Genomic DNA, 16030 nt, shown 5'->3' with positions numbered 1-16030 from the left:
TAACATTTATTTTTATACCAGTGTATATATATTTTACAGCATGTGTATAATATAAAATTCTGTTTTAGAAATTAGGATTATAAGAGCTTGTAGATATGAATTGGTGATTATAAGGTTTGATTAGAAATGTACTTACTCTATAAAATGTTATTTTCTTCATCCATGGTCTGTGAATTACGTGATAGATTGCTACACTAGCCTACTTAGATAATGTACAGTCAGAAAGGGAACCATTTAAAAAAATACATAAAAAAAGTTTATGGAATGTGGTGACTATAGTTGATAATACTATATTGTATAATTGAAATTTGCCCAAAAAAGCAGAACTTAAGTGTTCTCACCAAAAAGAGAAAGAAAGAAGAGAGAGAGGGAGGGAGGGAGGGAAGGAGGTTGGGAGGAAGAAAGGGAGAAAAAAGTGAATATGTGAGGTGATGGATGTTTTAATTAACTTGATGTGGGAATCCTTTCACAGTATATATGTGTATATCACATTGTATACTTTAAATATATTACACCTTTATTACACATATCTCAATAAGGCTGAAAAAATTATTAAAAATTTATTATTTATTATTAAAAATTCAAACTTTATTAAGAAATTATTTAAAATTCTAAATTTTTATTGAAATTTATTAAAATTTTCATTTTATTAATTTGAAATAAAATTAAAAATTTCAAACTTATATAAAAGCAGAGATTATGGTGTAATGAACCCTCAGGACCCATCACCGGGCTTCAGCAACTTGCAACATACACAGCACATTTTTAGAAGTCTTTACCTATTTCATAAAATACTTTATAAACAGCACCATGTGGTATGGTTCTAAGAGCGCTAGAATATTAAAATATTCTTAAAGGAATTTTCATTTTGAAATGTAACAGTCTTGAGAGTAAAATAATTAAAAGAAAATATGAGTGAAATTACCTAACTTGAATGAGTCTATAATGTGGTGATTTTATATCTTTCTCCTTCCTTTTTCTCCCAGTGCCATTGTTACTGCCCTAGCTCAGGGCCAGTTTCTGTCATATTAGACCATTGCATTAGCCTTCTAACCAGAAGTGGTCCATCACTTTCCATTTTCCTTGTTCTCACCAGACTTTTCCTCATCTAAAACACAAATATTACTGCCTTTCTGCTTTAGAAATCTTGCTTCCTTTTCATTGCTATGGATTAAATTCAAGTTCTTGGTGAGTCATTTCAGCCTCTTCACAGTCTTTTAACAGTTTATATAATGTCTCATGATGTGTGCTGTGACACTTAAAGTATCCTCAATATATTCTGTTGTTCTGATGTGTTTGTTTTTTTTTTCTCTCAATCTAAAATGCTTTTAACTCCTTTGTTTTTAAACCTCTACTGATTCTTCCAGCTTTCCACATGTTCCCTCTAACATAGTGATCCTTCCCCAAGCGAAATGAATCTTTGTTTTACCGTAATAATTTGTTCATACTCCTAGATTCTGACATTGTCACATTATGGTTAATTGCTTACATGTTTATCTTTTCTGATGTGAGCTACTTGATACCGGGAACCAGGTCTCTGTCTCCTCTGTACCTGCAGCACTGCCTTTGGTAGTAGGTGCTTAGTAAAAGTTTGTATTTTAAATTGAATGTAGCCTTAAGAACATTGCTGTGCCGTTTTTTCTTCTAACAAAGCATAGTATCATTGTGTTAGCCAGAGCTTCTAATAATTCTTCCAGAATAGTCCGATGCTGATTGTATTTTATTCATTCACTTAGCAGTTAATTTCAGAAACATCTGCTGTGTAATTTAAAATGAGATTATTAAGTTATGGTGAGTAGTGGTGAGGATTCCATGAGAAAATAGGTGCTTCTACCCCATCATTACACTTGAAAGAGAAGAGGCATCCCTGCTTACTGCTCCTGACACACCAGGAAAACCCCCAGTGTTGTTGACTACAGCAGCCAGGGACAAACCCTGGCTGAGAAAATCCCCATCACATTTTATAGATTTTACCCCCTACACTCCTGTATACCAGCATAATTTCTTCTTATCTGAATCAGATCTCTGCCAGCTTATTTGTGTCCAAGTTTTGAGTAGATGGTGTATCCTCTAGCCAGAGTCAAGATTAGGCAATGAAAATACACTTAATCTAATATTATCACAATGTTTTTATTATAGCTTCGAATGCATTTATTGTGATCTTATTTATTTTGAAATTTATTTTGTACCCTTTCCAGTAATAAACAGTCGTTCAAGATGACTCTCTTGTGTTCTTGAATGCAACTCTCATGGGGTCTCTTTAAAGAAAACAGCATCCACGAATGCTTTAAAGAAAATAGCATGTTTCATGGTCAGATGGACAGTAGGTTACATGAAACTTAGAAGCCCAAATATGAATGTCTTTTGCTAAAAGAATTTAATTAATCACTGAAATGAAAGAACTGGCCTTTTCATTCTCATATTAGAAGCCTTAATAAAAGGAGGTTAAGGAAGCCAAAAGATTCAAAGATTAGCTGAGCTCAACTTTAGCCACAATTTCATTTTTATCGTAGAAGGAAGATTCAAGAAGGAAAGGCAACCACTGATTAAAATTGCAGCTTGCAAACTATGCAGTCCAATACCTTGGGTTTCTTTCTTCCTAAAAGGAAGTAGATCAATCCTCGGTAATGATCCAGGCACATACGAGCTTATCTGTTACTGTTTTAGATTGCCGATGACCAGAAAAGAAGATGAGAAAAAGGGCTTTCACCAATCATCTGCTGATTTAGACTGTGTGTATTTGGTTTAGGCCCAGCATTTTTACAACTCTGCGCTGTCTACTGTTTATTTGATAATATTAAATATCTATGTATTTTAAAGAGTTGCTGATCTCTTATTTCCTCCAGACTGCATTTTTCTGTTAGTTTCCCATTCTCCTTACATGTTTATTATAACATATTATATATTATTTATTATGGTTGAGGCAGTAAACAGCTGATTGGAAGCCCCATGTACCTGGAGGGGCCTTTTTGACCGTGGTCTTTAGTGTGTAACTTCTGGACCATCAATGTCAGATCTTTTGCTGGGAGCTAGTCAGAGTCCCCTGAGAGGGGTCCTTCAGTAGCCCAAATGGGAGGGTTTAGACAAGACTGCTAGCAGTCTGGGGATGTAGAAACAGAAGATAACTGGCATTTTTATTTATGTTTAGCGTATACCTTTTTACTTAAGCTCCCTGTCTTCAGTATGGTACCTTGTCTTCAACTGTAGTACCCCCCCCAAGTCAACACTTCTGTTTTGCCCTTTCCTAAGACGCGCGATTCCTCTGTGGATAGGATGGAGGGACGGCCAACCTGCTAAGTAGAGTGAGTGAAGGGAATGAGAGGAAGGGTCTAACCGTTTCCTAAACTATCGTTCAACCAGCCCTTTTATTTTTAACTTCACCTTCACCCACACTTTCATAGTACTGAAGTTCTCCAGTTCCTGAGCCTATGGGGAGTTCTAAGGTACTGACTAGATTATCTTTCCTTCACTCTGCATGGCACGATCACTCACTTCCCTCTGATTGTGACTCAGATGTCATCTTCTCAGTGGTCATTCTAAAATCTTCACCTCCATTGCAACTTCCTGTCCTAAAGTCTGTCTAAGATAACATATATTTTCTTTGCTCTGTCATTAGACTTTTAGCTCTACAAGGATAGGGATTGTTTAGGAGATATTGCCATCTTTAGTTGCGTATTATTGAAATATTTCAGTATCATTGTTATGCTGTCAAAGTCTTTTCAATAAACTTTTTTTTTTAAATTAATTTTATTGGCTGTGTTGGGTCTTCATTGCTGCACATGGGTTTTCTCTAGTTGCGGTGAGTGGGGGCTACTCTTCATTGTGGTGCGTGGGCTTCTCATTGTGGTGGCCTCTCTTTTTGCAGAGAACAGGCTCTAGGTACGTGGGCTTCAGTAGTTGCAGCACGTGGGCTCAATAGTTGTGGCTCACTGGCTCTAGAGCGCAGGCTCAGTAGTTGTGGCGCACAGGCTTAGTTGCTCCATGGCATGTGGTATCTTCCTGGGGCAGGGATCGAACCCGTGTCCCCTGCATTAGCAGGCAGATTCTTACCCACTGCGCCACCTAGGAAGTCCCTCAATAAACTCTTGCTTTCCCTGGAAACTACATGTTGCTGTTGGTACTCTACATAGATACTAGTGAAAGGATCAAATTAGAGTATAAAGGATTGTGAACCTTAGATTCATTATTAATCTATTATATTATTATGAAATAATGACATTATAAAAAGTAGAAATAGTTTTAAAGGTTATGTAATAAAAATAATGACCCTTCCTTCCATTCTGGGTCAAGATAATCACTGTCCATGGTTTTTCGTGTACCATTTTTCAAGCCTGTTACTTATCAATCACTGTAGCACCTTTCATCTCCTAAAAACACACACACACACAAATGGGAGGTTTTATATGTATATTTTTCCTGTACCTATTTTTATTTTAACAATGTAAATCAGAGATTGTTCTATTTTTTTAAGCTCTTTATTCGAATATAATTGGTTTACACTGTTGTGCCAGTTTTTGCTGTACCACAAAGCGAATCAGCTGTATTTATACATATATCCCCATATCCCTCCCACGACTCCTTCCCACCCTTCCTATTCCAGCCCTCTAAGTCATCACCCATCATCAGAGATTTTTCTGTTATGAGTCCATGTATATTTGTCTCATTCTTTCTAACACTGAATATTATTTCAATAAAAGAAAGTACTATACATTTTTTTTAAAACCAGTCTCTATGGATAAGCTGTTTGAGACTTACCCCAACTTGAGGCTACTGAGAAAAAAATACTACAGTAAACATTTTTGTACATAAGTCTTTGCATTCGTCTGTATGTGAATATAGAGAATAATTTGTATTCTTTTTAGTTGTTATGATAGTGGATTGCATGTACGATAAACATGTTTTTAAATAGTTTGTCTTTTCAAAATCTCGCATTGAAAGTACATCTGCTTGACAGTGATTAGGCCATCGTCAACCATGCTGTAATCAAACTGAGAGGTTAATAACACAGAGTCCCTGATTAGTAATTTTATTTAGTGCAGTACATTTATTTCATCTTTTTGTATTGATGGTAATATGAGTATTTTTTTGCATTCAAACATCATTTCTGAGTTCTTATTATGGAAAAAATAACTCATCCTCACTTTTTGGTTTAGAGAAAGCTCTGAGGATGTCAGATCTTAAGAAATCTTTGAGAAAGCATGATTTTGTTGAGAAATGAAAAGTGTTAGGTATAAGAAAACAGTGTAAGTGTTTCTGAAAAGGTTATCGCTCTCTTAGTCTGCTTGGCCATTACTTTATTGTATAAGCACCCTTTGTGAGTAATAAACTACTTAGATCAACATTCCTCAAAATATTACTGAAGACCTTTCAATTTAATATTACAGTGAAAAGAGGGATCAAGTGAGGGGGATCAAATAAGTCAAATAAGTTGGGAAGAAACAGCTTATTATCTCTCCTACACCACCTCCAGCCCAGGAGATACACAATTCACATTAGGCTAGCTCAGTAATTTTCAAACTTTTAGGTACTTTTAGAAATAATGTTCTGTTGGACTTGCTATGAGACTTACTGTTTTACTTAAATTTTAGAGCTAGTTAATTGGTCATATATATTATGGGACAGGATCCTCATCATGTTGTATGTTTGTGGTGTATAATAGTTGGTTTTAGAGATAGAAGACTTGTCCGCAAGATAATTACCAAATCATGCTTAGCGTATAAGGGCTCAAGTGCCGAGGACATGCCAAAAACCTTTCCCTATTAAGAATTCAGGTATTTTACTGACCCCAATAAAATTAGTTAGAAACATGATTCTCTGATAGATTAGGAATTTTTAAATTTCAGTGGCAAATACATTTGTGAGTTTATTTTCATGAAGGTAGTAATAAATGAGAGAAGGAAATTTGGGCTGTTGCGTAGATAAACTTCAGCATATACACATTTCTAAATTCTAGTTTTTTTTCATGGAAGAATGGCATTTGTTTTTCTATGGCATATATTTCAGATAAAAATTCAGTATTAAAGCATAATGTAGAACGTTTAGAACATCATCCTAAAAAATCTCACCAGAAGAATCAGTCATAACATCTTTGAACTTAATCCGAGACATCTCTTCTGTTCAGTAAGTTAAGTAGCTCTGTGGGGGAGAAGCAGCAAGTCCGGGAGGTAGAAGGGCCGACAGAAGGGCCACACTGTATGCACTCTTCTAAGTTAAACTAATTATAGTAAATTTTGCTTGTATTAGTAGATTAGAACCTTTCCTTAAAACAATCTAATTACAAATGAAAACGAAAACAAGACCAACTCACAAATCTCCACTGTTTATTATGTGTACGATTTCTAATGTTTTACGTTTTGTTTTTGATTGTAGGAGAAGCCATTATCTAGATCTCTTCAGAGGGGTGAAGATCTTCAGTTTGACCAGGTATGCCAATGTGGGGGGAATATTTTTTCCTGAAAGGAACATCTTTATCCTAACAGTCTGATCCAAATACATCTGTTTAGTGGTCCTGTATGTCTTTATACACTAGATTCAGTCTGGAACTGGTAGTCTGTTTTTTAACAAAACAGAGTGAGTTATGAACTGTGAACTTTATAGTTCATAGAATGAGCTGTGAACTTTATTGATTTCTGTTCATTAAGCATTTTAAAACTTTGCTTTTCATTGGTACCCTCTTTACTATGCCCTTTGAAAATTTCTCAGAAGATTTCCAATTATATCCCTCCATCTTTCCTTGTATACAATTTTTACATAACAATATTTGACCTTTTATCATTTATCTTTTCCTGTTGGGGCTCTCAGAACCTTTATGTTTGAAGCATCCAGCCTGGTTGTCTCCCTCTCCACCCCATTTTGAAGGCAGAGCTAGAGACAAGGACTTGGTTCTGGAAAAGAGATTCCAAGGAGGAGACTTGAGAGAGTGAAGCAGGGAAGAGGAACAACTGTTAGAGATCACCGCTCTGGGCACTGGGGGTTCATTCCATCCTGAGAATTTTACAGAATGTCGCCCATATTTGTCTTTCTGAAGAATGTAGGGCTGGAGCATGTATCTGCAGCCCCCATCTCCAGTAGTTGAGGATTGCCCTAAGAGGCATTAACTACTTGCAGCTGTGCCTTGCAAAGGCCAAGTGGACTGTCTGTGTCAGAAAGCCAAAGAAGCTTAAAAAGAAGATAAAAACCTCAAACCCCAAACCAAAAACTTTTATATAGAATTCCAATATCTAAAATTCAGTGGTAATCCTCTAATGTCAGTTCTTTCCTCTTGCTGATATTGAATGTTTGATCAAGTGTTATTTTTGTCATAATTCTGTTTGCTCAAGAATTATTTCATTATATGTTGTTTGTCTGCAAAACCTAATAACCCAGATCGGTTTTCTTTTGCCATCTAGTATTCCTGAGCTACTCCTCTCATAATTATATATCTAGGAAATAGAAGTTAATTTTCATATTAGTCCGCTTGCTTAAATAAAGATGACTGGTTAGGAATACGTGGTGGAGGCTTACCAAAATACTGTGTTTCCGGATCCCACTCCAGTTCTGCTGACTCTGATTCACCAAGAGCAGTTCTCTGGCACCTGTACTTTACAACAGCTCCCTAGGTGAGCTTAGTAAATAGACTTAGTAAATACACTTAGTAAATAGCCGCTTGTCTAAGAAGAAACCATAAATAAGAAGGCTAGTTTTCTGTTACAGTAATAGTAAGATCGCCTCACATAAACTTTTTCAAATCCTAATGCCATTACAAGAAGTACTAATTATTACTAGTTATTAATTAATTATTATTAATGTATTATTAATATACTATTTTAAAAGTATTTAGATTATTCACATCTTGAATCCATCTTACTAATGATGAATGAACAATCAGAATATGAAATCTTATTAAACAACATTTTAAGGAAAACTTCATTTTTATGTAAATGATTAATAAGACTATAAATTACCATGCCCCATACTTTGATTTTTTTTTCATGATAAAAAGTTATGCATGGGATAAACTGCTTTAATATATATTTACAGTAGCAGATGGTGTTTTCTTGTTCCTTCTTTAGATATTAAAAGAGATTTCCTTTGAGTGACACTGTTCATTGTTAATGAAATATAAATTTTCAAAAATGGTTAAATAAATTAGAATCTTGTTTTTACTTTAATTCCCTGTATTAGAAACTATTCACCTGTCACGTTATGGTAATTTATAAATAAAAGCATAATTAAAGGAAGGCAGAGATCATGAAAAAAAGAAAAATAGTATACATAGTCAAATTGTTTCTTTTTTATATGCAAATATAAAATATTAGGAAAAATAAATGTTTAATTCCTAGACGTATCAATGTATCTTCATTAACTGACACTTCCTACAGTTGTGGAACTGAACAAAACCTTGAGTATTCCTGCAACCTGTAGTTTTTTAGTTAAGCAAAGCAAAGTGAAACATGTTTTACTGTATGTTAATTTTAAAATACTAATTTTACAAGCAATGGGTTGAATCAGATACAGAGTTTCTTATGAAGAGAGAATGTTTTTTCTCTGGATCCTCAAGATGAAGGGTGATCTTAGGGATGACTCATGGTAGCTGGTGTATGTCTTACCATCACTACAGGCAAGTTGGGTTCATTCATGAAATGACTCTGATAATTCACCTGCAATTCAGGTAGTTTAAGGGATGCCTCAGATGGAGTTGCAGGTGTCCATCCCACTTCATTTATCTTCATGCTGTTCATTTGTATATTCTAAGCTTTAAAAGCATGTATACAACACATTTCTAATATGTTTATCTGTGAGTATCACAAATTAATTGTGTAATTATAATTCTCTGTTCGGTGTCATAGCAGCACAGAGTAGAGTGGAGCTTTTCCCACAATTCTAACAGGGTGTAGTCTTCTCTGTTTCTGCATTTCTTCTTCTCTCCTAGTGGCAACATTTTAGAACATTTCATTCATGTGAGCAGAGAAGAACTGTCCAGGGGAAGGAAGTCGGTGTGGTTGTTTCATGTTCTGTGTTACAGTTCACCCAGAGGTGTCATGTGTGTAATCAGGATGTTACCGAAGGTCATGTTTTTACACATGCGAGTAGCATATGGAGGCAGGAAAAAGGTGGAAAGCCTCTGAGCTAAACTGGATGCATCTGGGTAAATTTTAATAGCTGGTGAAACTTAGCTCCCTTTATTAATTGGCTAAACCCCTAGCCCTTATTTTTATTTTAAAACACATTTATTGCTCTCAAAGTACTGTGTTTAGTGGTTTTTTATTCTAGAAATGTTACTCATTTCTAAGTGATGCTGGTAGAGTTAGGAGTATGGCACTTTGATGCTATATTTTATCTTCTGGTAACATCTTGTATTTTCAGTTGATAAGCTCTATGAGCTCAGTAGCAGAGCACTGTCTCCCTTCCTTACTTCGCACCTTGTTTGACTGGTACAGACGCCAAAATGGAACTGAAGATGAATCTTATGAGTATAGGCCTCGATCTAGCACAAAATCTAAGGGGTAAGCGGCTCATTTTCTACTCTTCTACCTGGGCTCAAAACACTTCCATTGAAGCGGGTAATAGTGTTAACCGACTGATGACTGTTATTGTTTGGTTACTTTTGTTATGAAGTGGTGACAAGGGTAAAAGATAGTCCACACTTAAACTGTAAATCAAGGGAAGGTATCAGTCAAAGTAGATGCTGCCCTACAGGAGTCATCCCTGGGACTAGTCATGCAAAACTGAATTTCAGGAGTGTCATCTCAGTAGTTCAGTGAGGAGTTTTAACAATCATGGAAGGAATTAAGAAAGTATTCCAAAAAAGTCCTGTTCGCATGGTTTGTGAAGGGAAACAGCTATTGCGATACAGGAAGACTGCTGAAACCCTGTGTTCTTATACCAGGAGGCTCTTCTTGGTGTGAAATCCTGGAACTTAACTTCTTCTTCAGATTTCCCCGGAGGTCATGGCTTTAAGTACATCATCTGTTTGTGCTCAGGTGATGGCCCATGGTTTAGAATTGGACTTCAGTAGATGCCACTTGTGATTTTTCAGCTTAGACTTGGCACTGTATTTTCATGTTTTTCTTCCTCTCACTAATTCTTTTAGATTAGGTTTAATTTCTGACAGATGTAATAGTGAGATGTGCGTTTAAGTTCCTAACGTGCAAAGAAAGAAAGAACACAAGAACATGTAATATATACTCTGGGTTATTACAGAAACTTGTAACATTTGCTGTGGGACACCATGTGTACTAGGAACTCGGTGAATAACATGAAGTACTAATCAAGAGCTGTTTGCAGATTTATAGTTTTAGTGCAATCCTAATTTGGGATTCTTGTTTCAGGGATGAACAGCAACGTGAAAGAGATTATCTTCTTGAAAGGAGAGACTTAGCGGTAGATTTCATTTTTTGTTTAGTTTTAGTGGAAGTTCTAAAGCAGGTAAGCACTTTTATTTCTGCAAAGTCTGTATTTCTTATCTTTTGCTAATTTGGCTTCATGTTTCAGTTACCTTATATATAGGATATTATATTCAAAATTCTGGCCCACAGATACAAAATTCCCAGAATTTAATTATACTTCTTTCGATTGCCTGGGGGTTCCATGTCCTGTACCTACCACTCCCTGTTCTTTCTACCTTTGTTTGCCATCCAAGACATGAGATCATGTCAGCAGAATGGAGCTGAATAAAAACTGTGTTAAATATGGGCTTTCCGCTGCAACTGTAGTCTGCCTGTCATTCACCTACCTCAGTCGCTTTTCACCTCCACTTTCAAAGAAATTCTCTGCCTAGCCCTCAAGCCTGCATTTCAGCATGCAGTGATTGTGGAGTGATCGTTGAGGAACAGGGGTGATTTGACTTGAGGAAGACTGAATTGTCAAGTACAAATGGTCTTCAGACAAGCGAGAAGACCTCAGGATAATGAATTATTTATGGTTATTCATTCAGTGAACATTAGAATGCCTACTATTGGGTGACATCGTTCTAGGTACTGCACTCCTGAGCTCAATATCTGAATGGCATAGATAGTAAAGAGATAAATATGTCAATAGTGTCAGATATACCATGTTACATATTTTTACTATTCACAATCAGTACAAGCATATGTATAAATACCTGTACTGATTTGAAAGTATGTTTTTGTAGTTTGCAGTCTTTAAAAAGTTATATATATCATTCAAAGATGATCCATCTGTTTCCAGTCATGCACACTGTAATGTTTTGAAAAAAAGTCAGGCTACGTAAAAAGAAAAAAATCATATTTTGCTTATGACATGTTCGGACAAGGCGTTTTGTTTTTGTTGTATAAAATGGAATAGAATATATAATATGAGAGGAAACAGCAAATAAGATATAAAAGTTAATTGATTTGATAGTCTTTTCTAACATAGCCAATAAAAAATATTTGAGTTATATAATCATTCATACTTTGCCTTTGTTTTTACAATGTATGTGAAAAGACATTGAAATCTGAATATCTGAAATCTGAAAAATAATTTTTTGTTTTGTTTAAAAATAATTTTGAATATGTGAAATAGATAAATGCACTACTCAAGGGTAAAATCACTTTAATTTGTACCTCCCATAAAGGTTTATTTAATAGATGTGGGAAAGAAATGTCCTCTGAAAGTTGTGCTTTCTGAAAGCCAGATTTGTTATCTGTGATCTTAGTTTAGCTGGGATCCTACGATGCTAAGGCTGAAGTCAGTAGAGATATAGGAGGAGCTGAGGACCAGAAACACTGTACCCTGAACGGACTGGGACTAGGGCTCATTGTGGTTGATCCCTGGCGTGTCTTATGTGCTAAATGTAGGTGGGTCTTGTGAGGGGTTTGGTAATCAGCATTTGCACTTCTTTACTTCGTTAAATCAAAGAGTATTTCTTCTTCCAGCAAAAGAAATTGCCAATTCCGTGCACTGACATCGAGGCTCTATCGTGCCTTTTCTCCTTTGTTTCCCATGATTTTCTTCTGCTTAGCGGTGTCTCTCTTCTCATCTAAAAGTTGCCCGTAATTGCACTGACTTCAGAACTTCAGTGCACAGACAACTCCTTGGAGGTTTTTCTTTTTCCTCTTCTTCCTCTCCTGTCCTTTTCCCCTCCCCATCGTCTTTGTCTTTGTCCTCCTTTTCCTTCTCTTCCTTTAAAAATATAAAAGTCCAGGGACTTCCCTGGCAGTCCAGTGGTTAAGACTTTGCCTTCCAGTGCAGGGGGTACGGGTTCAATCCCTGTTTGGGGGGCTAAGATCCCACATGCCTCGGGGCCAAAAAACCAAAACATGAAACAGAAGCATTATTGTAACAAATTCAATAAAGACTCAAAAATGATCCACATTGAAAAAAAAATCTTAAAAAAAAATATTAATAATAATAGTCCAGATAGCTCTTCTGGTAGAAAAAAAACATTGAAATCTATAAACCTAAGAACATCCTTTCAGCAGGCTCAGTGTGGGTTCCATCCCTGATCAGGGTGCTAAGATCCCACAAGCTCACGGCCAAAAAACCAAAACATAAAAAAAACAAACCAGAAGCAATATTGTAACAAATTCAATAAAGACTTAAAAAAAATCATATATAGGTTTTGTCTTTCCTAGTAAAAGGAAATCTTTTTAACTTCTTCAAAACTAATAAAACTATAGAAAATAAGTAAAGGACTTCCTAGGTGGTGCAATGGGTGAGAATCTGCCTGCCAATGCAGGGCACACGGGTTCGAGCCCTGCCCCAGGAAGATACCACATGCTGCAGAGCAACTAAGTGCGCCACAGCTATTGAGCCTGTGCTCTAGAGCCCGTGAGCCACAACTATTGAGCCCATGTGCCACAACTACTGAAGCCCACGCGCCTAGAGCCCGTGCTCTGCAATAAGAAAGGTCACCGCAATGAGAAGCCCATGCATCACCACGAAGAGTAGCCCCCACTTGCCGCAACTAGAGAAAGCCTGTGTGCAGCAATGAAGACCCAACACAGCCAATAAAATAAATAAATAAACAAATTTATTTTAAAAAAGAAAGAAAAGAAGTAAAAATCAGTAGAAGTTTCTGAAATATCATGACAAACGAACCCAATTTTTTTCTGTAGCAAAATGATGTAGGGTTTAATAGCTCTGGAAAGTAATCAGTGTAGCATATCTTGAATTTAATAGGACTTTTACTTTTGTCCCATATAATATACATGTATTCAAATGTGATTCAGTTTTATTTTGATGAGCTGGACAGCCCCGGGAGTATTGAAATATCTATACATGGTTGGGTCAGTCTTTAAAAGGAGTAAATATTGCTTGTGGGTTAGTTCTTGACCTCATATATTATAAATTATTTGTTTCTTGAATAATTTGTCATGCCTTTATCGCACATTATTATGTGTCATCATCACATTTTTTCAGATAAATTTATTTATTTATTGGCTGCATTTTGTCTTCATTGCTGCGCACAGGCTTTCTCTAGTTGCGGCGAGCGGAGGCCACTCTTCATTGTAATGTGCAGCCTTCTCATTGCCGTGGCTTCTCTTGTTGTGGAGCATGGGCTTCAGTAGTTGTGGCACTAAGGCTCAGTAGTTGTGGCTCGCAGGCTCTAGAGCACAGTCTCCGTGGTTGTGGCACATGGGCTTAGTTGCTCCGTGGCATAGTTCGATTCCTGGAGCAGGGATTGAACCCATGTCCCCTGCATTGGCAGGAGGATTCTTAACCACTGCGCCCCCAGGGGAGTCCCCATCACATATTTAGAACTCTTCAAAATGCACAAAGAACTCTGTATCCCTTGTAGCAGCTGGTCATTATAATAAATTTTGGGAGATAGCCACGGTGTTTTTATTCCAGCTGTGTCATCTACTTGCTGTGCAACTTGGGCAAGCCATTACCCACTAATTCTTTTCTCCTCTGTAAAAGAGTGGTGAGAACTAAATGCGATCATGCCTGGTACATGGAAAGTGTCCAGTAAATGCTATCTGTTGCTTTCATCGTATAGATAAATGTTCTCAGTTGCAGTGACTTGCTGAAGATTATAAAGCTAGTTCGCTTTTTAAATAAAATTATTCTTATTGGTAAAAATCAGTGATAGAAAATTAGGTGAAATGGCCAGCATCTTAAAAAATTAAAGTTTAAATCATAAGTTAGAGAAGGGATTGAGTTTATATAAATATGATGAAATTAGTGTGACTCACCATGGGAACAAAGTTAATTCAAGATGATAAAGGACTAATTTTATTTTTTCAAGAAAGAAGAATAGTTTTGGGGTCATGGCCAACTACAAATATTAGCATATTAGTACCAGAGGCTTTAGAACCCATGTTTAAACAGTGTTTAAACAACGTTATACATTTAGAATGTTTAGGCAGTTTTCTTTTTATATTGAATTTTAGCCATACATTTATTCGTTGCAACAAACAAGAGTGGGGAACGAGGCTTATGAGCCACTTCAAGCGCTTGGCTTCGTTTTATGGGTGCTTATTGCGAAGTATCAGAAGGAGGAGTAGAGCCTTAGTATGTTCAGGTTTAACATTAGCATTTTAGCTGTTGCTGAGCAGCCCTGAAGGTTATGGAGTTACTTGTGATCTTGCTGAGCCATGAGTTTATTTGCTCTCCTTTGCACTGAGGGCTGGTCATTTACATCATGAATGCACCTTGCGGACTGCCCAGCGTCCGTGTCTGAACCTGGTTTTGTGGTTTTCTACTTTCATGATGTGCTAAAAGCATTCGATTTGGGGAAGTGGTGGTGGGAATAGCTTTGGAATAAAACTTGGGTATTCTTCAGAGTCTGCTAGAGATAGCCTTCTTGAATGTTCAAATAGAATTAGAGCTCCTTCTCAGATCACACAAATGGCAAGATCTGAAAAATTCTTGATACTGTAGATGGGAATATTATTTCATGAAAGTAGAACTTTTTCTCTATAAACTGAAATGGGATTCTTCCCCACCCCAACCCCCCTTGTTTTGGAGATTCAACTTGGGAATATTTTTTTTATTATTGTAAATAAGGGGAGAGGTAGTAATTTCAAGAACGTCTGACCATTCTCTTGTTCCTTCTTAAAATTTTTAGAGGTTGTGCTTTTTTCTTCCAAAAATTAAAGATGAGATAATATTTCTTCTCTCACTTCTGCTTCTCTGTCTCTTTTCTAGCTATAATATGAGAAAACTGGAAGTTTTCTTTCCTCATTTGTTCCATTTATTAAATGCATTTTCTTATATCAGAAACTGGGCACACAGTAATTTTAGAGAAGTATGCACCGACTTCTGAACTTCAGGCCCCTCATCTGTAAAACAGGGGACAAATACTGCTGTGTAAGGCTGCTGTAAGTGTTATAAATAATGTGTATAAAATGCCAAAGTAATACCCAGCACACAGACACATGAAAAGTGTTGTTGGCAGCATTATTGCGATAGTAATAGAGAGCCCACAGCATGACTAAGTAGTGTCTCTAGCTGTCAGTGTTAGACTTCTGGCGTAACTGGAGCAAATAAAGACTGCTTAGGAGAAAGTATAGGTGTAAGTTAACTTGTATTTCACATCTCTGGCCTAGGGCACACTAAACATCCCTGTGAGGAGGTCAGTATGGTAAAACCACAACACAGCACAGTAAGTGGGGCACAAAAAATTAAATCACATAAAATGTAGTGTTACATTTTTGCAAGGTCACTGACGTGTCCAGGGCCAGCCTGCATTAGCGCTGTGAGTTCTGGAGTAAATTCTGGGAGTCAGGCTGCTGGATCCAGGTGCAACCTATTTCCGACTAATGTGTGGCATCACCTAGTGGTAGATTTTTACTTTGTTTTAACCATCAATGGGATAATCACTGGGCTTAGTGGGACTTCCGGGACAACAGCAGTCACTTTAGTAACCTTTTTCTTACCTTGGGGCCTGTTTTGTTTGGCCCAATGCAGGAAAGATCAAGCTAGGAAAATACATCTGCCTCCCTGTCTCCTAACAGGCTCTGGGTTCCCTACCAGGCCTTGTCTGCAATATCTCCATCCTCTATTCTAGTTCCTTCATCTGCCCTACACTCCTAGGAGGTAAGAATTTTGTCCTAGTCCCTTTTAGAGAAGGGTGGAAAAGGTGAGAGAACAAGAATCAGTC

At 36.8% G+C, this 16030-nt stretch overlaps 1 protein-coding gene across 10 annotated transcripts in view; it reads left to right on the top strand.

Moving 5' to 3' along the window:
* FRYL (FRY like transcription coactivator) overlaps positions 1–16030 on the top strand; it is a 242165-nt gene that overhangs the window by 108337 nt on the left and 117798 nt on the right. For all 10 annotated transcript variants that reach the window (XR_009052491.1, XM_057725531.1, XM_057725528.1 and 7 more), the window contains 3 exons: positions 6370–6423; positions 9346–9485; positions 10311–10407. Coding sequence is in view for 9 of the 10 variants with exons in the window: in XM_057725531.1 (XP_057581514.1) it covers positions 6370–6423; positions 9346–9485; positions 10311–10407 (291 nt within the window). In the remaining variant the exon portion in view is untranslated. The remainder of the gene's footprint in view (positions 1–6369; positions 6424–9345; positions 9486–10310; positions 10408–16030) is intronic.

Source organism: Hippopotamus amphibius, chromosome 3 (assembly GCF_030028045.1).
Source record: "Hippopotamus amphibius kiboko isolate mHipAmp2 chromosome 3, mHipAmp2.hap2, whole genome shotgun sequence".
Classification (NCBI taxonomy): domain Eukaryota; kingdom Metazoa; phylum Chordata; class Mammalia; order Artiodactyla; family Hippopotamidae; genus Hippopotamus; species Hippopotamus amphibius.
The sequence above is the reverse complement of the archived record's forward strand: the minus strand, read 5'-3'. Positions and strand labels throughout refer to the sequence as shown.